The sequence below is a fragment of the Phaenicophaeus curvirostris genome, chromosome 18, assembly GCF_032191515.1.
Source record: "Phaenicophaeus curvirostris isolate KB17595 chromosome 18, BPBGC_Pcur_1.0, whole genome shotgun sequence".
NCBI lineage: Eukaryota > Metazoa > Chordata > Aves > Cuculiformes > Cuculidae > Phaenicophaeus > Phaenicophaeus curvirostris.
The window spans coordinates 8,114,162-8,136,834 of NC_091409.1; the positions used below are offsets into that span (position 1 = coordinate 8,114,162).

At 56.4% G+C, this 22,673-nt stretch overlaps 1 protein-coding gene across 2 annotated transcripts; it reads left to right on the forward strand.

Moving 5' to 3' along the window:
- Positions 1 to 5,730: 5,730 nt before the first annotated feature.
- Positions 5,731 to 21,199, forward strand: GMEB2 (glucocorticoid modulatory element binding protein 2). Of its 2 annotated transcripts, XM_069871536.1 has the most exons (10): positions 5,731 to 5,768; positions 8,872 to 9,063; positions 11,770 to 11,867; positions 12,760 to 12,887; positions 13,919 to 14,022; positions 15,644 to 15,801; positions 17,380 to 17,451; positions 18,322 to 18,459; positions 18,972 to 19,094; positions 19,315 to 21,198. In XM_069871536.1, the coding sequence occupies exons 2-10, from the start codon at positions 8,933 to 8,935 to the stop codon at positions 19,959 to 19,961; spliced, it is 1,599 nt and encodes a 532-aa protein (XP_069727637.1). In that variant the 5' UTR covers positions 5,731 to 5,768; positions 8,872 to 8,932; the 3' UTR covers positions 19,962 to 21,198. The 2 variants fall into 2 exon arrangements, with proteins under 2 accessions (XP_069727637.1, XP_069727638.1); XM_069871537.1 differs by lacking the exons at positions 5,731 to 5,768; positions 8,872 to 9,063 and having other exon boundaries at positions 12,765 to 12,887; positions 19,315 to 21,199.
- The last annotated feature ends 1,474 nt before the right edge of the window (positions 21,200 to 22,673 follow it).

Genomic DNA, 22,673 nt, shown 5'->3' on the forward strand with positions numbered 1-22,673 from the left:
TCTTCATTGATTCCTTTAGATATTTATTAACCAAGCCTCTTAACGATGCTCAGCAGCCCCATTGTTGCAGCAGTGTATGAACACAAGACTGGGCCTGGTAGGGAGAGCATCCTCGAGGCAGCCAGCAGCATCTCTGCCCAGACCATGAAGGTTTGCAGTTGTGTGAGGGAGGAAAGACGAGATGGTGACAATTTATGACATGCATGCATACACTTTTCAAAGAGCTCTCCCAGAGAAGGGCCTCTGATTTGAGCAAGACAGAGAAGCTGAGGGAAATGAGTTCCCAGCTGGCACCGACAGCCGGGCGATGAGTGAGGCTGTGCAAGAGTTGGGACAACTCGCCTCCTATTCCAAATTAAAGCCCTGCGCTCATGTTACTCCTTCCAGCCAAGAGCTCAGCCCTGGAAATGGGTGCTTTCAGGGATGCTGCTCCCAGCCTGCTTCTGGACTGAGCCAAGTCCTTATTATTTTTGAGTCATAAAATAATCTTGCTCTAACCCAGACAGGGTTACCTTTGAGTTGACCCTCCAGGGACAGTGGCAGCAGTTCACGATCATACGCATCCTACCTAGGGGGTAGGTCAGTATCGCTGCTCCTTTTAAATTTCAGCTCGCTTGCTTTGGCTTAGCCCGGTGTGACTCCGGCCCTGGCTCTGCAAAGCCTGTCCCGGGGGGTTCCCTGGATGCCATCCTGTGTTACCCCCCTCCCTCACAGCGGCTGTGCACTTGGCTGTGCACACGCGCACGGAAACACATACGTGGGAACAATATATGCACATACACTCTTATACCACTTGAAATGAGTCAGGAATGGCTGTTTACGGTGCTAGAGATTTCTTACTATCCATGCCAGGGATGAGATGACATAGTAAGACCAATAAACTCCACCTTCGTAGTCAATTGTCTTTAAGTAAAGCAGAAGAGGGGCACTGGCCAACACCTACCTTTGGGTGCTCTGTGGTCCCTGGGGTGCAGGGAGACGGTGGGGCCCGAGCGCGGTGGGCAGCTGGGATCCCAGTCCCAGCATCCCCCGTGCCTCAGTTTCCCCCTCCGTGACAAGGGGACGCAGACACTCCCTACCCCACTGGGACCGTGGGAGAGCCGAGGCATCCGTGTCTCTAAAGGGCTCTGAAAACGGAAAGTACCAAAGGACTGAGTTGTTTCACGCAACCGTCCACCCTGGGAAGAACCAACTGGCCTGGGGCTGCAGGCAGGGAGATGGAAGATGACTGCGTGGCCGTGGGGCTGAGCTGTGACCCCAGGGCTCAGCACCCCGGCTGCCCTCCCAGGCAGGATTCGCTCCTCCTGCTGCAGCCTGGGACACCTTTGCTCGTACCGGGTGGGGAGCTGGCGTGGGGTCATAGAAGGACTTTCCATCACCAACAGAGCCTTGTCTGGTTCCCTTTGCTCCACCGCGTGCATTTAATTGTCAACTTGAGGTTGTTGTTGTGCAAAAGAAGTGATTATGAAAAAAAAATGGAAAAAAAAAAGAAATAAACTTGGTATGAAACCATACGTGTCTGCCTCTCTCCCTGAATGTATGGCTTTAGTTCTGAGGCTTCTCTTTGTATTGTGAGAATATGAATAAAATGCATTAAATGGAAAATTGACCTAAAGATTTAACAAAATAGACTCTAAGCCTCTGTATGCTAAATGAATACTTTGCACACAGTGTGAAAGGATGCAGAGATCCATGGTTTGTCACTATTCTTATAGAGAAACAGGGATAAAATGCTGACATGAGGGTGCTGCCAATGTCCCTCGTGGCTGGAAGGGTGAGGGTATGCAATGTCTTCGCAGAGGAATATGGAAAAGACATAAGGCAATTGCAAACACAATAAATCCGGTTCTGAAAAACACATGAGCTTGTTCTGTAAAAGAAATCCAATGTTTGCTTAACGAGCTTTTCCTGAGAAATGATGCAGCCTTCCCCCTGGGCTGGACACAGCGGGGGCAGGGACCCCAACCCGGGAGACCTCGCGTGGGCAACACTCAGTGTCACATCCCTGGGCCCAGGCATACAGGAACACACAAAAAGCTGCGATTGAAATTAAGGAGGTTTGGAACCCATGCGGAAAGCTGAAGGGAGGGCGCCTGGCCGAGGGGGAGGCAGGAGACAGGAACTTTCCCTGCCCAGGGCAGCTCTTCTGTAAGAGCAGGGAGCACGTATCGTCAGCCGAGCAGCCTGTGCCTGTTGGATGCTGCTGGATGAGCAGCTCAACGTGTGCCTGCAGCCCAGAAAGTCATCCTGGGCTGCATCCAGAGCGTGGGACCAGCAGGGCGAGGGAGGGGATTCTGCCCCTCTGCTCCCCTCTGGTGAGACCTCACCTGGAGCCCTGTGTCCAGTTCTGGAGTCCCCAGCACAGGGAGGACGTGGAGCTGTTGGAGCAAGTCCAGAGGAGGCCAGGGGGATGATCCAAGGGTTGGAGCACCTCCTGTACGAGGACAGGCTGAGAGAGTTGGGGTTGCTCAGCCTGGAGAAGAGAAGGCTCCAGAGAGACCTTAGAGCAGCTTCCAGTGCTGAAAGGGGCTCCAGGAAAGCTGGGGAGGGGCTTTGGATCAGGGAAGGCAGGGATAGGATGACAGGAACCGTTTCCAGCTGAAATAGGGGAGATTGAGATGGGATCTTAGGGAGAAATGTTTCCCTGTGAGGGTGAGGAGGCCCTCACCAAGGCTGCCCAGAGCAGTGGTGGCTGCCCCATCCCTGGAGGGGTTCCAGGCCAGGTTGGATGGGGCTTGGAGCAACTGGATCCAGTGGGAGGTGTTTGGAACTGGGTGGGTTTTGAGGTCCCTTCTAACCCAAACCATTCCAGGGTTTGTAATTCTATGTTGCTCTTCCCACGTGTGCACAGGATGCTGCCGCTGCACAAACAGGAATTCTATTCTTGCAGTGTGACCTTCCTGCTTTCAGCGATAACGACCTAAGTGCAAACGCAGCGCTGCTCACTTCTCTGCCAAGGTTTGCTATGAACCACCAACCCAGGCTCTCAAAAAAGCAGACGTAGTAAAGGAAGCCCCTGCGTTTATCTTAGGGCACAGTGCCTCAGTGCTATAAAATTCAAGATATGCTGGGGACACCAGGCATGGTCACCCTCTAACTGCTTAATTCAAGTCAGGTCCTTCATCCTGTTGTGATTTGAAGGAGCAAAAGCAGAGGAATGGGATGCCCGGGGACAGGGTGGATAAGAGGAGCAGCAGGTGCTGCACAGAGGCTCCTACTGGGCAGCCCCATGGGACCAAATGCTATCAGGCAGCACCCGGGGGCCTGAAAGACACAAAGTCCTGGACCAGATCACATCACACACCAAAACACTTCTTGAAAGATCAAAACCAGGCCAAGAAAGCAAAATATTTTAACTAACCCTTGGATGGATTCTTTACGAAGAGATTGAGCCTTGTCTGAGTGAGGGGAAGGGACAGAACCAGCAGCTCTGTCGAGGTGAATGCAAACCCACGCCTGGGCAGGCAGAAAAAAAGAAACATTTTGCAGAGTAACGTGCTGAAGGTTTGGAAATAACAGGTTGAATTTTCTCCCAGCGGCCTCCCAGGCTGCGAGGAGCAGCCAGCTGATAGTGGGGCTGGCCGGGAGCAGATAAGGTGCCAGGAGGGCAGCTCCTCCCAGCCCAGGGAGGCTCCCGTGCCCAGCGCCTGCCAGCTGAAGGGTTTGCCTTCCAAGGCCACCGGCTGCTGGGAAAACTGGAGCAGGGCAGCGATGAGGTGGGATTGCCACCTTCTTAGCACCAACACCTCTGCCGCTGGGTGACACAGGGAGCCAGTTATGGTGGCAGAGGGTCCTTTCATCCGCCTGTCCAGCCCCGCTTTGGTCCCAAGGACACGGCTGCTCCCCAGAACCGCTGCCAGCAGCACTGGTGGAAATGCAGAGGGGTTTCCCTGGTGGGAAGCTCTCCTCACCCTGGGCGGTGAGGCCCTGGCCCAGGTTGCCCAGAGCAGTGGTGGCTGCTCCATCCTGGAGGGGTTCAAGGCCAGGCTGGAAGGGGCTTGGAGCCCCTGATCCAGTGGGAGGTGTCCCTGCCCATGGGGTTGGGACTGGATGGGCTTTGAGGTCCCTTCTGATCCAAACCATTGAATGATTTGCGATTCCATGCAGTGAGCTTCATGATATCTGAACACCTGCACAGACGCAGCGGCTTTCCCAAAGCACACTGCTCTATCTCCCTGTTTATAATCCATTACTGATAAGGACAGGAAAAGAATGTGCAGAGACACGTGTCATGAAAGGGACACGGGGACATAGCGGGCATGAAAGGGCCTGGGGACACACACAGGGGACATGGGGCTCATGCAGGGGACACGGGGTGACACACAGAGGGGCATGCTGGGAATGGGGGACATTGGGGACCCTGGGGGAGTTATGGGAGGGCATGCAGGGCATAGTTGGGGGGGACACAGAGCATGGGGCACATTTGGGACCCTGGGGAGGGGTATGCATGGCATGGTTGAGGGGGACACAGGGCATGGGGCATATTGGGGACCCTGGGGGGGTCACAGGAGGGCATGCAGGGCATGGTTGGGGGGCACACAGGGCATAGGGGACCCTGTGGGGGGGTCACGGGAGGGGATGCAGGGCACGGTTTTGGGGGGACACAGAGCATGGAGGACATTGGAGACCCTGGGGGGGTCACAGGAGGGCATGCAGGGCATGGGGCACTTTAGGGGGGGCACACAGGGCATGGGGGACATTGGAGACCCTGGGGGGGGGCATGGGGGGGCACGCAGGACATGGCTGGGGGGCCCACAGAGGGCATGGGGCACATTGGGAGGGGCATGCCGGGCATGGGGGGCATTGGGGACCCTAGGGGGGGTATGAGGGGGCACGCAGGGCATGGCTAGGGGTGACACCAGGTATGGGGGGCATAGGGGACCCTAGGGGAGGTATGGGGGGGCATGCAGGGCATGGTTGGGGGGACACAGAGGGCACGGGGTGCACTGAGGGGGGCATGCAGGGCATGGTTAGGGAGGACACAGACCACTCTGGAGTGAGTCCAGAGAAGAGCAACGAAGCTGGTGAAGGGGCTGGAGAACAGGCCTTATGAGGAACGGCTGAGAGAGCTGGGGGTGTTTAGCCTGGAGAAGAGGAGGCTGAGGGGAGACCTCATTGCTCTCTCCAACTGCCTGAAAGGAGGTTGTGGAGAGGAGGGAGCTGGGCTCTTCTCCCAAGGGACAGGGGACAGGACGAGAGGGAATGGCCTCAAGCTCCTCCAGGGGAGGTTCAGGCTGGACATTAGGAAAAGATTTTTCACGGAAAGGGTCATTGGGCAGTGGCAGAGGCTGCCCAGGGAGGGGGTTGAGTCCCCTTCCCTGGAGGTGTTTAAGGGACGGGTGGACGAGGTGCTGAGGGACATGGTTTAGTGTTTGATGGGAATGGTTGGACTCGATGATCCGGTGGGTCTCTTCCAACCTGGTTATTCCATGATTCTATGAAGGACATTGGGGATCCTGGGGCTGTCACGGGGAGGGCACGCAGGCATAGGGCCCATTTGGGACGCTGGGGTTGCACATGGTTGGTGGGGGGGGGTCTCTCTGCCTCCCGGGGGCGCGCGGCCCCTCCCTCCCTTCCTCCTTCCCTCCCTCCCTCCCTCCCCCCGCGCATGCGCAGCGCGCGCCGCTCCCTGAGGCCGCGGGGCCCGCGCCAGCCCGGTGCCGCGCGCCTGCGCGGGGGGGGCCGAGCGCCGCCGAGCCCGCCGCCCCCCCGCCGCCCCCGCGCCGCCTGCCGGGCCCCCCCCGCCCCCAACCCCGGCCCGGCCCCAGGTAAGCGCGGCCCCGGCTCGCCCCGCGCCGTCCCTGCGGAGCGTCAGGACGTTACGGCGGGAGACGGCGGCCGCCACCCTCCGCCCCCCCCCCCTTCCCCGCCGCCTCCGCCTCCTCCTCCCAACCTCCCTCCCGCGCGCCCACGCGCGCTCTTCCCCCCCCCCCCCTTCGCCCCCCCCACCCCAACCCGGCGGGAGCGCGCGCGCCGCCGGCACCGCGGGGGGGCGGGAACAACCCCCCAAAGCCTCCCCTGCACCCCCCAGAGCCCCCCCCCGTACCCCTGAACCCCCCTTGCACCCCCCAGAGCCTCCCCTGCGCCCCCGAGTACTCCCCAGAGCCCCCCGGTACCCCCAAAGCCTCCCCTGCACCCCCAAAAAGCCTCTCCTGCACCCCCTAGAGCCTCCCCCGTACCCCTGAACCCCCCCTGCACCCCCCAGAGCCTCCCCTGCAACCCCGAGTACTCCCCAGAGCCCCCCGGTACCTCCAAAGCCTCCCCTGCACCCCCAAAAAGCCTCTCCTGCACCCCCTAGAGCCTCCCCTGCAACCCCGAGTACTCCCCAGTGCCCCCCCTGTATTCCCCGAGCACCCCCCCAGAGCCTTCCCTGCGCCCCTCAAAGCCTCCACTGCACCCCCCGAGAACACCCCAGAGCCCCCCCTGTACTCCCAGAGCACCCCCAGAGCCTCCCCTGCACCCCCCAGAGCCTCCCTTGTATCCTCCAAACTCCCCCCTGCACCCCGAGCACCCCTAGAGCCCCCCTTGCACCCCCAGAGCCTCCCCTGCTCCCGCCAGAGCCTCCCCTGCACCCCCCGAGTACTCCCCAGAGCCCCCCTGTATTCCCCGAGCACCCCCAAAGTCTCCCCTGCACCCCCCTGACCCCCCCCTGCACGCTCGAACACCCCCCACAGCCTCCCTTGCACCCTCCTGAGCCTCCCTTGTGTCCTCCAAACTCTCCCCTGCACCCCCTTGCACCCCCAGAGCCTCCCTTGCACCCCCAGAGCCCCCCTGCAACCCCAAAGCCTCCCCTGCACGCCTGAGCACCCCCCAAAGCCTCCCCTGCACCCTCTGAGCACCCCTGTTCTGCATCTCCCGACGAACCCCCCTTAACACCCCTGCTCCTCTCCAAACACCCTCCTTAAAACCTCTCTTAACACCCCCCAAAGTCTTCCCTGCACCCCTCCAAACAACCTGTTCAGCACCTCCTTAACACCCCTCGCAGCCTCCCCTGCATCTCCCTCAAACACCCTGTTAACACCTCCCCATAACAGCCCCCCAGAGGCTCCCCTGCACCCCCCAAGCACCCCCCTAATCCCCCTGAAGCCTCCCTGGCACCCCCTGAACACCCCTCTGCCCCTTAACACACCTGCACTTCCCCCAGCTCCCCCAGACACCCCCATAACACCCCCCGAAGCCTCCCCTGTACCCCCTTAACACCCCCTTACCAGCCCTCTGCCCCCCAAACATCCCCCTGCACCCCTAAAGCCTCCTGTGCACACCCCCGATTCCCCCTTAACACCTCTCAGAGCTTCCCGTGCGCCCCCTAATATCCCTGTACCCCCTTCAGCACCCCCCCTTAATACTCCTCACTTAAGACTCCTATGCACCCCTTCTTAACACCCCTACAGCCCCTGATGTCCCTGTGCCCCCTCCCAAACACCTCCCCTAACAGCCCTGCACCCCCATAGCCCCCCGCGCACCCCTCCCCAACACCCTCATACATGATCCCCGAAGCCCCCTGCAATCCCCCCCCAACACCCCTACTGAACACCCACCTACAATCCTCCCCCCAAAACCTCTGTGGAGTCCCCCCATGCACCTCCCCAAAGCTCCCTGCCGTATCCCCCCAACCCTCCCACAGAAACCCCCCCTCCAAGCACCCCTACAATCCCCCCGAACACCCCTACGTTTGCACCCCCAGCACCCCCATGCACCCCCCAAGACCCCTGCCCACCCTGTGACCCCAACACCCCCTCCAGACCCCCTGCAACCCCCCTGCGAGCGCCCATCCCTGTGTAACCCTCCTCCCCTCAACACCCTGTGCCTCCCCCCCCCCCCCCCCCACAAACACCCCCTTGCAATTCCTCCCTGAACCCTCGTGTGCCTCCACCCCAGGCCCCCCCTGACCCCTGGACCCTCCTCCCTCCTGTGTGTCTCCTGGACCCCTGTGAGGTCTCCCCTTCTCCACCAACCCCGTGATGCTTCCTGGAAGGAGGTTTTTGGGGGGGTGGGTGCTGGGCTCTTCTCCCAAGCGACGAGCGGTAGGACGAGAGGAAACAGCCTCAAGTTGCACCAGGACAGGGTCAGGTTGGACAGCAGGAGAAATTTCTTCTCCAAGAGGGTTCTCAGCCCTGGCAGAGGCTGCCCAGGGAGGTGGTGGAGTCCCCATCCCTGGAGGGGTTTAAAAGAGGGGCAGACGAGGTGCTCAGGGATGGTTCAGTGGTGGACAGGGACAGTTGGGCTCGATGATCTTAAAAGTCTTTTCCAACCAGGTGACTCTATGGTTCTATGACTTCAGCCGCTCCTCACACCCTTCCCCTCCAAACGCTTCACTCCGTGCCCTCCTCTAGATGTTCTGCCACGGCTTTAGATCCTTTTTATCCTGTGGTGCCCCAACTGCACCCACTGCTCAAGGTGGGGCCACCCTCCCTAGATCAGCTGACCATGTCACTTGGTTTCTGCAGGCTGGGAGGGCTTTTTTAGCTGGATTTTTCAAGTGTGACTTTGGAGGAGGCAGTGATGAGCTCCTCCAGCAGCATGAAATCCTCAGAAGTAGTTTGAAGTACATCTGGAATTGCACCTTCAGCTTGAGTGTCTTCACAGTGTTTGGGGAATACCAGGACCATTTTTTTGCTCCCTGTCTTCTCTGCCCCTCTCCACCTTCAGCCGGGTCCCTTCCTGCTTCTTCCCATGCCCATCACCCTCACTCAGCCTGCAGAGCCTGTGGTGGGTCCCTCTCCTCATCGCTCCTCTTGGGATGGAGATTTGCTGATCCTCTTCTCCTTAGGAGCGCGAATTCCTTGCAGCCCCCTTGCTCCCTTGGTCTTTCCATGACCAAATTCAGCAGGGGGACCTTCTGACACGGCGCTTCCCCTCGTTTCTCCACAGGCAGCCGGTGACCGTGGGCTCTTTCTCCTGGCTGCCCCTCGCTGCCTACTCCCCCCTCGCGATGGCGACTCCGGACGTCAGCGTTCACATGGAGGAGGTGGTGGTGGTGACAACGCCCGACGGCGCGGTGGATGGAGGCGGCATGGAGGAGGTGAAGACGGTGCTGGTCACCACCAACCTGTCCCAGCATGGGTAAGAGACCAAAGGGGTGAGCTGGAAACCTCCCAGCTGCAGTCATAGTCGGGGTGTATTTAATCACCCCCTTCTTGTCTCTGTGCCACTTCACTTTGTGAGGAGCTCAGTGATGGCTGGACCATCTCCAGTTGGGCCTTGCTGATGCCCCATGGGCTGTGGGCTCCACAGCTTCGAGCTTACACAGCAGGCTGCGCTCTGTCTGTTAAACCTGTGTCACCTGGAATATAAAGCAACAGTTTGGTTTAGATAAATCAAGAAAGGGCAAAAAGGGCCTCTCACCACAAGAAGGATGTTGAGGCTCTGGAGCGAGTCCAGAGAAGAGCAACAAAGCTGGTGAGGGGGCTGGAGAACAGGCCTTATGAGGAACAGCTGAGAGAGCTGGGGGTGTTTAGCCTGGAGAAGAGGAGGCTGAGGGGAGACCTCATTGCTCTCTCCAACTACCTGAAAGGAGGTTGTGGAGAGGAGGGAGCTGGGCTCTTCTCCCAAGTGACAGGGGACAGGACGAGAGGGAATGGCCTCAAGCTCCGCCAGGGGAGGTTCAGGCTGGACATTAGGAAAAAATTTTTAACGTAAAGGGTCATTGGGCACTGGCAGAGGCTGCCCAGGGAGGGGCTTGAGTCACCTTCCCTGGAGGTGTTTAAGGGACGGGTGGAGGAGGCTCTGAGGGACATGGTTTAGTGTTTGATGGGAATGGTTGGACTCGATGATCCGGTGGGTCTCTTCCAACCTGGTGATTCTGTGATTCTATGATTTGTGATTCAGTGCTGCTGCCCATTTGGGTCTGGGCTGTTCAGCTGCAGGCTGGTCCTGTCCTTGCTTCCACGGCCAAAGTGCCTGGCTGGTACCTTCAAGCCCATTTCTGTGGCTGCAGCTGGAGAAATGCAAGAACCAAGCAGGAAACTGGTGTAGAAAATCCAGGTTAAGATTCCTCCCTTTTTCTCGTGTCACAGTCACTTGAGTAATTCAACCTGCGTGCAAATGCGTTTGCTCCAAGTTTACTTGTTTGAGTCCTTTTGTGTTATCCATCCCCTTTCCCTCAGGGATCTGGCTTGTTGGTCGCTGTGAGCTGCAGAGGCAGTGTGCCATCCCGCTGGGCCTTTCTTCCCTCGCCTCTCACCCCTTCGAAGCAGCATCTCCCCAGTTACTGGGTGAGGCTGAGCTGCTGCCCACGCTGGTTCCCTTATCTCGGGGCTGCTTCCGATCGAATCTGTACCTGCCCCGCAACTGGCACAGGCAGGGATGCTTTGAAGCTGCAGTTCCACCCCGGAGCTGTGTGTTAGGGGGCCAGGATGCAAAAACCAGTTGCTCTTGAATTTACTTGTCCTCATGGCACCACAGCTGGGAAATGTGGTTGCCAGCGAGTCACCGGGGCTGTTCTTCTAATCCATCCATGGTACCAAACCAGGACAGGTTTCAGATTTATTTTCTTCTTACAGTCTCCCTTAGAAAGTATCTGGAAAGTTAACCATTGTTTCCCTGCTCCTGCAGGACTCTGAAGAGGTCCAGTAAGCTTGGATAGTAAATAAGACATAGAATCACAGAATCATAGAATGTTTTGGGTTGGAAGGGACCTCAAAGCCCATCCAGTTCCATCCCTTGCCGTGGGCAGGGACACCTCCCACTGGATCAGGGGCTCCAAGCCCCATTCAACCTGGCCTTGAACCCCTCCAGGGATGGGGCAGCCACCACTGCTCTGGGCAACCTGGGCCAGGGCCTCCTCACCCTCACAGGAGAACATTTCTTCCCAAGATCTCATTTCAATCTCCCCATCTTCAATAACAAAACCAAGCACACATCATTCCATGAGGAATGGCCCAAGCTGAGAGCTGGCTGCAATGCAGAGGTCCATAAAGGTACCAGTGCAGGCTCCGTCCCTCCCACAGGACCCTCCCAGCCTGTGTCCTGGATCCCAGCCTTCAATGCCTTTCCCGTCTGAGCATGTCCTGAAGCTCATTAGTGGGACTTGAGGCTTTGTACACCGCAGTGAGAGCTGGAATGGGCAAACAGGGAGGGTGTGGGAGCTGTGCAGGGCCAGCTGTGTGTCTCCATCAGCAAAGCACCAAGGGAAGCCAGAGATGTCCAGGATGGGGAGGATAAAAGCAGTCCGATAGCCAGATGTTGGTTAGTGTGATGGAAATACTGAGTTTTCAAAGGCTTGGAGATCGGATCATAAGGGTCTGTAGCTCGTGTTACGTTGTCTCTGCTCATGGATCTGCTGTTAGGGTTTGTCAAACTCCTTTAGAGCATGTGTCCACTCCTAGAGGTCCTGCTGCTGGGAGCGTCCCCGGTATCTCCATCGCCCAGACAGCAGCAGTGTGTTTCACACATGTTTTTCCTGGGGAATTCTTCTTGGGCAAAGCTGCCAGAGGCTGGCAGTGACTTCTGAGGGGCTGTGCTGACAGCATCCCTCCCCGCCAGCTCCCCAGTACGGGCTGCGCTGGAGGCAGCTTCACAGAGCTGAGATTCAAAGGGAGGCGAGGCAGGGCCGGCTGGGCTGCTGGCAGCGATGCTGCCCGCCTGCTGCGGGGCTCTTCATCTCTGTACGGAAAACCAGAGCTGAGCCACTCAAAACCAGAGCTGACTTTTAGCTCTTGTGGGAAGGCGTAGTCTCCGTGACTTTTGAAGCAGTGTCTCCGTGGGGCATCGAGTGTGGGGGTGGTGCATCCGTGTGGCTTAACTCCGCCTCTCTGTTTCTTTTACCAGTGGGGACATAAACGAAGACACGCTGGAGACTGAAAATGCAGCTGCTGCGGCTGCCGCCGCCTTTACAGCCTCCACACATCTGAAGGAAGCGGTTCTAGGTAGGTTCAGCCCGTGCCGTAGCCCCCGGTTGTGTTGTGCTGGCTCCACCACCCTGATGTGGCACAACTCGGTGCTAGTGCCACCTGAGAGAGTCTGGCAGAGCCACCGGCTCCTGCTGGGGATGCTGTCCCTGGCATGTTCTCCTAGGGGATCCCAGGAATGGTCTCCGCAGCAACCATGGATGATGTCCTGGGAGACCCCAGAGGTGCTCTCCCCAGGATTTGGGGATCTTTTCCTGGGGGACCCCAGGGATGCTCTCCCCAGCCTCTGTGGCTGTTCTCCCAGGGAACCCCAGGCATGCTCCTCCCAGAATCCATGGGTACTCTCCCCGGGATCCCTGGGAGCTGCAGGGGCTCGGTGGCTGCTGGCTGGGCTGCTGCTGCCCTCTCCTGGTGCAGGATGAGTCCCTGTGTCCAGCTCCTGCCCTTCCAGCTGGCGACAGGGTTAGTTTTGCAACAAACTCACAGGCTTTGGTCATCGGTAGAAGTGAATTCAGTGAGCAAAGACTGGGATCAGAGGGGCTGGAGTTGCCTGAAAACCAGTTTTACCCTAAAACTGCAGGTCAATGTATACTTGCCCAAACGTCATCATTCCTTTCCTTTTATCAACAGTTGAATTTTTTCAGCCCTGTTCACTGATCTCACGCACTCAGCTGCCGCTCGATTGGTATAAACCTGCCTGTGCTGTTTTGCCTGAGAAATTTTCATGGCTGGATGCTTTACTAGCCAAGTGGAAGTGAATGGTGGCCACAAACCCCACCACACATCATCTACATTTGTTTAAATCCTGAGCTTGAAAATTGCTTTATCCCTGTGTATGTCCGGGTGGTGAGTGGGGGCTGCGACTCACATTTCTGTGTGGTCTGTCCTTTCCTCTGTTCCCTGTGAGAAGTGAAGATGGCTGAAGACGAGGACAGTTTGGAGGCAGAGATTGTCTACCCCATCACCTGTGGAGACAGCAAAGCCAACCTCATCTGGAGAAAGTTTGTGTGCCCCGGGATCAACGTGAAATGTGTGCAGGTGAGAGCCAAGGTCCCTGAGGTGGGGCTCGTGCCTTCCCTCGCCCGTGTCGCGGCTCCCCTGGCTTGCTCTGGTTTTGATGATCTTTGGTATGCTGCTTTGCATCAGAACCACACTGTGGTGGGAGAGAAGGAAGCTTCTTGGTGCCGTGGCACCTGATGTTTGTCTTCTGGGCTGAGTTGAGCCGTTGTGGCTGGAGAGACGCTGCCTCAATTTAACTGCATTATTGAGGAGTTTGAGATATTTGGGCACTTCCAGTGTCTGCTCAGTTTGAAACAGGAGTTGTCGAAGCTTATTGGTTTGGGACCTGCTGAAGAGCTTCCGCTGTGTCCTGGATAACTCGTGGTTAACATTTGCATGAATTTGGGAACACACACCCAGTGGTGCTGCTGAGCCATCACGGACATTTGCATGTGGACTAAACAATACCCTGCTGAGGGAATGTTTCCTCTGGGCTCTGTGGGAAGAGGGCTTTCCAACCTGGCCTTGAACACGTCCAGGGATGGGGCAGCCAACACTGCTCTGGGCAACCTATGCCAGGGCCTCCCTACTCTCACAGGGAAACATTCCTTCTCAAGATCCCATCTCAATCTCCCCTCTTTTAGCTGTAAACTGTTCTTCCTCATCCTGTTCCAGCACTCCCTGATCAGGAGCCCCTCCCCAGCTTTCCTGGAGCCCTTTTCCATCCTGGATCAGGCTGTCCTGCCTGAGCCAAGCGTTTGGCAAACTCCTCTGTGCTGACGCACCTCCAGACCCTCGGCTTTGGGCAGCTCTTAACAAATCATCCACAAATCAATATTCAGCTTTAATTTTAACTCGGTCAATGTTCTCGAAGGTGGGGAAGCGCATGTTGGCCATCTGTGGTGGTGCTGTGATTTACAAGCACATTTTGGCTGGGATGCAGCTCCACTGCTGGGCACCAGGAAATGCCACCCGGGCAGCCTGGCTCTGCTGCGGAATCATGCTCGCAGGGTTTGCTTTTTGTTATTTTATGGCTTGTCATACTGATGTCACACTTCTGTCTCTTGCAGTTTGACGATCACCTAATTAGCCCCAAGGAGTTTGTCCATTTGGCGGGCAAGTCGACCCTGAAGGATTGGAAGCGGGCGATCCGGATGAACGGGATCATGCTTCGGTGAGTGCCTTCGTTTGTGTCCGCAGAGGAACAGGCAGAGACTCCTTCTTCCTAGGGGATAACGGTGGGGCGGGACAGAGCCTTCGGCACGGCTGTTGCGCTGCTGACACCAAATGTGCCACTGAACGTTTGTCTTGACCACCTGGCCCCTATGTGATTTGTCCCAAGGCTTTGCTTCATACTTGTGCCTAGGGAATAATTTGAGACAAGAAAGGCTTCCCTAATCATTTTGGGGCTTGAACCACGTAGTTCCCAGCTGGCATAAGGTCTTTGAAAATTAGAATGGACAGCAGTGATCGGGCGGTGCTGACTGTGGGATCTCACTGGGACCCACCAGAGGGAAGCCTGGTCATGTGCTCCCGTTGCAGCACATCTGCTTTATATCACTGTTTTTAACTACCGAGGACTTATTTAAACCTTATTTGTGCAGACATTTCTCTTGTCTAGTCTTAACTACAGTAATTTAATTCTATGGCCTTCCTGAACACTAGCCCAAGACTGTGATTTAATTACAGTCTGTCTCTGCCTGGAGGCAGGATAAAAACTCATGCCCTCTTTCCTCTGGAACTGTCAGTGGGTTTGTACTCTTCACAGGGTGTCATTGCATTTGCCTGTATTCTTCTGCATCGATGCAGGCGTCTCCCATATTCCTTCTAAACAGCTTTTACTCCACCTAGTTTTGCGTAATAGGCCTAGGCTTCAGCAAGGCAGGTCTTCCGAGGAAAAAATGCTTCCCAAGGAATGTGTGAAGGCAAGCACAGCAGCTCCTGAAACAAGTCTTGGGAAGCTCAGGTGGTTGTTGGCCAGCAAGGTCTGGGGATGCTTTGGAGACAACTCAGGCTGGGAAGGTCACATCTGCCAATGTCGCAACCTCCTTGGTTTAGTTTATATACAGAGTAATCTCCCCGTTCTTTTGATGAGGGTCAAAAAGGGAAGGAAGTCAAAAGAGAGGAGTCAAAACAGAAGTCAAAAAGAGAAGGAAGAGACTTCTTTCTGTCTCATCCGTGGACTGAGGCTTGAGCCAACCCCTCTTCTGGGAACTGCAGACATACAGGGGGAAGGTGCTGGTGGGACCAGACTGGACCTTCCCTGCTGCTCCCCCCTCCTCCCTAAACTAATCAGTAGTTCATCATACCCAGTGAGGGCTCCTAGGTAAAATTACAGACGCCTGTGCAGAAGAGCCTGCTCAGAGGGGTTGATAGATTCCTGGAGGTTTGAGTGGTCCAAAGAAACTCTAGTGCCGCTTGGTTCAGAAGGAGGATGCAGGATGTGATGTGGAAGTGGTTGGAAACCAAATCTGATCCAGCTCTTTACCACAGCTTGATGGGCTTTTTGCTCCCCACTCCAGCCTCCCAGAATGCTTTAGCACCCCAGGAGTGTTGTGTAGTTGTTGGCTTTGTGCATGTGGCCAGTACAGGGATGTGGGCGCTGTTTTATTTAACTGTTAATGCTGCCTCTACGATCAGGGCTTGGAGGGATATTCAGACCGTTGCCTCCGCCTGCTCTCCTGGCTTTTGCTTTTCATCAGGGACTTGGAAAAGCTTGAGGGTGAGGGCTGCCAGGAGCTTTGTCTTGGCTCCTGCTGACCTGCGTGTCCCCGTGCTTGCTCCTTCCCTCACAGGAAGATCATGGACTCGGGAGAGCTGGATTTCTACCAGCACACCAAGGTCTGTTCCAACACCTGCCGAAGCACCAAGATTGACCTGACTGGAGCCAGAGTGTCCCTGACCAGCCAGACATCCACGGAGTACATCCCTCTCACTCCTGCTTCTGCGGATGGTACGTCCAGCTGCTCCTCACAGCCTGAACATGGCCTTGGAAGCGTTAACGCATAACGAATGCCACGTAACCATCACCCCTTCTGGTTGCCCCTCTTGCTTTGTGGGTTGTTTTTCTCTCTCTGCTCTGGTGCGGGGTTCCTTGTAGCAGAGTGAGACAGAGGTGCTGTTAGAGCAGTAACTTGCCTGGTTGCTCTGTAACACTGCATGGCCTGAAGAGCCACCCTTCTGGCCTCCTGCTTCCCCCCAAACTCTGCAGCTGAAGCAGAAGGCTGCAGTTAAGCTGTAAGAAAACAGAAGTCATTGCTTGATGAAGTCCTCTTCTGTCCTCACTGCTGGTCACGCGCTGTGTCCACAGGGCGGGGTCAGCTCCTGCTGCACGAGGTGCCAGGATAAGAATCCCTCCTCCCCCCAGCTCTAACCTGGCTTCTTCCACAATAATTTAAGGTTTTTCACTTAGGAATCCCTGGCTGAATTATTATAGGCTTTGGACACAACAGGTTTTTACTCGCACTCATGCATGTAGCTTATAAAACTGGATTTAAATGGAGCTGTGGCCTCAGCTGTAGCCCTAAACTGAATTTGACCTATAATTACAGGCACCTATTTTGTTAGAAAGCTTTCTAATTTCTAAATACTTCTGTATTTTTTAACTCTTTTTGCTCCTGATAGTTAAGAAGATGAGAACATGCTCTCCAGCCCCTGCGAAGAGTCTCATACCCTGAGCTGACGGGGTCTGCGGGGGCAGAGCAAGGACAGGGTGAACCCCTTGGCCAACTGCACAGCCCAGGGCTGTGGTGAGGAAGCCAAAGCTGACACGGTGCAGCCTGTCTTGAGCCCTCCTGTTAAACAGGGACATCTGCTCATGCACAGGGAGATGCTTCCCATGCCTCTGGGCTGCTCTGGAGTAACCGGAGCCCTGAGGCTGCCGAGTGAAGGAGCAGAGTAGTTAGATTGCAAGGCAGTGGCTGAGCGCTACAAACGCTCTGTGAGTCTCTGGCTGGATTCCTGTTTATCCCACTCCTGCGCGCGGAATGATGCCGGTTCCCCAGTTCTTACTTAACAAAACCGCTGAGATCTGACAGAGCTGGAGGGAGGGAGGGAGCCGCCCTGCATCCCTGCGCAGCGGGGGGCAATGCTCTCCACTTCAAGGCTTTCGAAACCCTTCAGCCATTCCAGTCCTGCAAACTGTGAGCTGGGCAGAAAAGGGTTGCCAAAAAGACTAAATCTCTTTGACTTTTGCCCTGGGCGGTGCTTGTGTATTTGGGGGTAAATGGGAGGGAAACGCTGCTCTTGAGCATGTGTCCTTGTGCAGGGGTTGTGTGACTGATCCCTGGGGCGTTGCGCTCCGCTGTGGAAGAGCAAATACTGCTGGCACAGCAACCGTCAGCGGCTTCCCCGCCTGCTTGGGTGTCTCTGCTTGGCTTCGAGAGCCACGTTCAAATAAAAGTGGTCCTACGCAATAAAAAGAAGTCAGAGAGGCAGCGAGAGCGCTTCCCTTGGAAACAGCCAGTGAAAAATACAGAGAAAAATCAGGATTTGGGGTTTTTTTTCTTTTCTTTCTTGCTATTGGTTGCAGTGAACGGATCCCCAGCGACGATTACCATAGAAACGTGTGAGGATGCCAGCGACTGGAGCACCAGCATCGGAGGTACGGCCTGGGATCCACCAGGCTGAGCACATCGGGAGCAGGGGCTGGAGGAGGTGTAGGGAAACATGGAAACAGCAGGGATGAGGGGCAGGACCCTCCTTGTGGAGCAGCCCTGCGTGAGCCTCCACTGGGATTATTTGCTTGCTGTTTACTGGCATATAGCACTGTTTATATCCTGCCTGCATGTGGTTTGACTGCAGCATCGTCTTGGGGTGAGATTCTTGCAAAGCATGACAATGTCTGCTAAAAAAACGGTGGGTGAGAAGCTCCGCATGAGCTGGCATTGGGTGCTTGCAGCCCAGAAAGCCAGTCGTGCCCTGGGCTGCATCCAAAGCAGGGCGAGGGAGGGGAAATGTTTCCCTGGGAGGGTGGGGAGGCCCTGGCCCAGGTTACCCAGAGCAGTGGTGGCTGCTCCATCCCTGGAGGTGTTCAAGGCCAGGCTGGATGGGGCTTGGAGCCCCTGATCCAGTGGGAGGTGTCCCTGCCCATAGCAGGGAGTGGGACTGGATGGGCTTTGAGGTCCCTTCCACCCCAAACCTGTGATTCATTCTATGATTCTGTGTGAAAGTGAAAGGTCCAGTGCTCAGTGTGGCTTTAGGAAATAAAACAATCAGAGGGTCATGAATCATTCTTGCTCCTCTGGTGTGCTCTGAGCAAGAGGCTTTTCTGTGGCATTCTGTTTGTGTGCCAGAGGATGGGGAAAGCATCCTTTTCCAGGTGCACACTTGGGCTGGGCTTTGCCCCAGCACCCCGTACCTACAGCCTGGCAGGGCTTCACCCTAGCAGGGGCTGGGAGGAAATGCTGAGTGGATTGCCATTAAAATCCCCTCCAAGGATTTTAAGGTTTTCCCTTGCTTTCTCTTTCTCCAGATGACACCTTTGCTTTCTGGCGAAGCCTGAAGGACACAGGTCTCCTGGACGAAGTCATCCAGGAGTTTCACCAGGAGCTAGTGGAGACCATGAAGGGCTTGCAGCAGCGAGCGCAGGATCCCCCGCTGCAGCTCGGGGGTAAGGACCTGGGCACAGGTGCTCAGAGCCATCTCAGGAAGGGGCTTGTGGAGTTTTTTCCTCCTTAAGAGTATCTGGGTGGCATATCTGTAGGGGCATAGCTCACCATAACTAAGTCCTGTGTCTGGCTGCACTCAACTAGGTGTGTGACACTTCAGATGGCCTCAGTTCTCCAGTTCCCTATGCTTGGGCCTTCCTGTCTGCTGGGGACAGACAAATACTTGGCTTGGGAGCTAAGGTGGAATTTAGGCCATTGAAATAATGTTGCAGGAACCAGCTACCATGCCAGCAGTTTTGTTGTCACCCCTGCTAAGCAGGAGAGGATTGTTTATATGCCAGTGACCTCTTGGACTTTCTCATGACTTCTCCTGTCTTCTCCTCTTCCCCAGCCTCTTGTATGGCCCTCCCACAGATTTGAGTGTGTTTGCTGTCGTACGGCTTTTTACCAAGCCCGAAACAGTTTGCATGCGGAATTCAGCTTTCCTCAAAGATCTCTCTCTTTTGTTTTTAAGATGCTGTTTTACTCAACAACGTAGTCCAGAACTTTGGAATGCTGGATCTAGTCAAGAAGGTCCTGGCCAGCCACAAATGTCAGATGGATCGCTCGAGGGAGCAGTACACGCGAGATTTGGCAGGTATGTCCTTGGGCCAGGCCGATGCTCTGGCCATCGCTGATAGAAAGTTTGCATTCTGTTTAAGAAAGAGGGGTTTGGGTTGAAGCTGGTGCTTGCTAAACAAGCTGTGGTGGGGCTGGCTGCTAAACCAGCCGCGGTGAGGCTGCTGCTGCTGCTCCAGGCATCACTGTGGTCCCTGGGAGCCTGTTGCGGGGCTGAGCCGACCCTCCTCTCTCTCCAGCTCTGGAGCAGCAGTGTGACGAGCACCGCAAGCGAGCAAAGGAGCTGAAGCACAAATCACAGCATCTCAACAACGTCCTGATGACCCTCACGCCCGTCTCCATCCCCACACCTTTGAAACGTCCCCGGCTGACCAGAGCCACCTCCGGACCAGCTGCCATCACCTCCCAAGTCCTGTCCCAGCCGGCACAGCTCGCTGTCACCCCCGGCGTGCCCGTCTCCCAGCTCACCACCCTCCCTCTCGGCAAAGTGGTCTCAACCCTCCCACCCTCAGTGCTGGGGAAGAGCCCGTCCCAGCCTCCCGCCGCCAGCTCCCCGGCCTCCCCGCTGCTGGGAGGCTACACGGTACTGGCTTCCGCCGGCTCCACCTTCCCCGGGACGGTGGAGATCCACCCGGACGCTTCCAACCTGACGGTGCTGAGCACGGCCGCCGTCCAGGACGGCAGCACGGTGGTGAAGGTGGTGAGCCCCTTCCAGCTGCTGACGCTGCCGGGACTTGGCACAGCCATCCAGAACGTGACACAAATGGCTCCTGGCGGGAGCACGGTCGTGACCGTCCCGTCCGGTGCCACCGAAGCCACCGGGGATGAGCATGCTGCCGCCGCCATCGAGGTGACTGCAGTGGCCGACGAGGTGGAGCAGAAGTGAAAGGGGGGACTTGCCTGGAGGGACGCTGGCCGTGCCGCTCTGGGTGGAACTGCCTTTTCTCTGGCCGCGCTGCCGCTGTAATGAGGGGCACGGGTTAATGACTCGGAGCCACTCAGCTCTGTAATGAGGAGGCTCAGGTCAGAGGGAAGGAGGGGGAGGAAAGACCTGGAGAAGGGAAAGGTAAAAATGCCCTGCCCTGTTTGGAGGAGAGAACAACAACAACAAAAAAAAAAGCTTATTTTTTTATAAAACTTTCCTCCTTGTTCTCTTGGAATAGTTATTCCTGCCTTGTCTGCAGGCGTAGCTGGAGCAGCGGCTGTTGGAGGAGAGGGCAGGTGCAGGGGTGCAGGGCAGGGAGGCGAAGGTGGTAGCAGAAGGGGAAGCAGGCGAAGCACTGAGCAGGCACCCATGTGGCTGCTGAGGGAGTGAACTGCTGGGAGGTGTTGGGGAGCCAGCAGCTCCCCATCCCTGCGGGCTGTGGGCATGGAGAGGGGCTCCCCGTGGGGCACGTGCGGTCGTTGAGAGTGGCAAGAGGCTCTTTAGAGCAGCGTGGGCACAAGCCTCTTGAGCTTGGCTTCTGCATGTGATTGCTGGCTTTGGGTGGTGGAAAAGCAGGAGCTCTTGTGGCAGTGGTCGCAGTGGGGTGTCCTGGAATGGGGAGAGAGAAGCCCAGAGGAGCTGTTACTGCTGAGGATTTTGAGACTTTTTCTAGTTTTCTCCCATTCTTTGGGATTTTCTTAAGCAAACAGCGATTTTTAAGCAAAGCCTTTTGGTTGTGAGATCACACCGTAAGGCAGAGACGCACAGTTGAATGTTCAGAGAGATGAGCAGATCGGCAGCGCTCCGAGGAGCTTGCACCCAGTCACCTGGGGTGACCCTGGTATGGGATCAGGCTGGTCCCGATCCCCAGCACCTCACCAGGTGCCTCGTCCCACGGGAGCCGGGCGCTGCCATTCCCTCCCTGCTGGCTTTGAGCAGCCGTTCTCTGCTGGGGTGGTCAACCCCCTAGAAACCCTTCTGTTCAGCTCGCTGTGAGACTCCCAGCTGCTCAGTTTTGGGGCACACGCTGCCTCTGGCTGGAAGGAGTCGGGTGCTTGAAGCGTTGGGGTTTCTACAACTTTGATCTGGCAGCAGCAGCGACAACAGGTCACTTTAATGAGCTAATAAATATTTTCTTTTTTTTTTTTTTGGAAGAGTGCTGCTGGTTTCTTGGATTTCTGCATCCAGTCGTGACAGCAATGGTTGCAAAGTGGGGCTGGGTTGGGGCAGGAACACCAAATGCTCACCGGTCCAGCCTGTGCGTCCCCAACTCGCAGTGGATGCTGTGAGCAGCTGTGTCTGTCTGGAAGTGGTTTAGGAGTCTTTAAAAACTTGTTTTTCGTGGGCTGTGCACATCTGCTTTGTTCAGGGTCGTTTGGGATCACTGTTATTTTTCCACCTTTCGCCTTACATTTCACTGTGAGTGGATGCAGCATCATCCTGGGAAAAAAGCTCTTTACAGCTGTACCTCTGCTGAAATCCACGTCCTGGAATGATGCAGGGAGGGTGGCAGGGCTGTCCCTGAACACCTGGGCTTTGCTTGTGGCACTCGATGCTGTCTCCACCTCTGATATTGGCAGCAGACTCGGATTGGTGCTGGGCACCTGCTGCCCGGAACATCCTACTCGCAGAGCACCAGGTTTGAATTAGAAAAGCACCCGCTTATTAAGCTGAGTTGAGTGCTTTTCGGGGTGCTGTGCAGAGCGGGTCTGTCCCCAGTGTGGGCAGGGCTGGCAGAGCCTGGAATGTGGCTCCAAAGTGTAATCATCCCTGGGGCAGCTGGGGCAGAGCTGGCTGCACTGAGCGCTGATAACCAGGAGGAAAATCAGGAGGAAAAGTGATTTATTCCTCTTAAGCATTAGATTCTGTTTCGTTTTGGCTGAGCCTGAACGTGGGGCCACAGCTGATTAGCAGGAGTCGTGGCTAATTGCATGCATTTCCCTTCGAGGCTGCTGGCTGCTAAGATATTGCAACCTTTTCTTCCTTGCTATCTCTGTACTTGGGACAGCGTTAGCATGTCAAAGCGAGAAAAGGGGTGATGACCATGAACCTCTTCCTGTCTTTCCAGCGTGGGCAGCATTGCTGAGCTGGACCTGAGGCGGCGTTTCCAGTCCAAAGCCCCCTGTTCCCATGCTGTGATGGTGAGAGAAGCTCCCTCTGGCCACCGGGACACCTTCCCGCAGCAGTGCCGGGAGCTGGAAGGCGTTGGTGCGTTTGTGGAGCTCTCAAGGGCTCAGTGCGCTGCATCAGTCTCTACTTTGGACAAACCCATCCAGGTTATCCAAGGGCTGCGGGGAGAGAGAGGACGGCCAGGTTGAAGAGGGACGGCTGGAGGGGCCTCCTGGCTTCTCTTCAAGGGTGTTTGCGAGGTGGCATCTGAACGCGGGGTGGGGACAGTGTTTGCAGGATCTCCACATTGGTGTGAGCGGTGCTGGGGACGTGGCAGTGGGTAGCAAGTGCTGGGGCAGAGCAGGTACGAGGCAGCAGCTCTTCCCTTCCTCCACGCACCTTCACCTGCCCCACAGATCCCTGTGTGGGTGCACTTTGTCCTGCAAGGCAACACCTCCTAGGGGTGTGGAGCCCCTGGTGGACGAGGCACTGAGGGACATGGTTTAGTATTTGATAGGAATGGTTGGACTCGATGGTCCGATGGGTCTTTTCCAACCTGGTGAT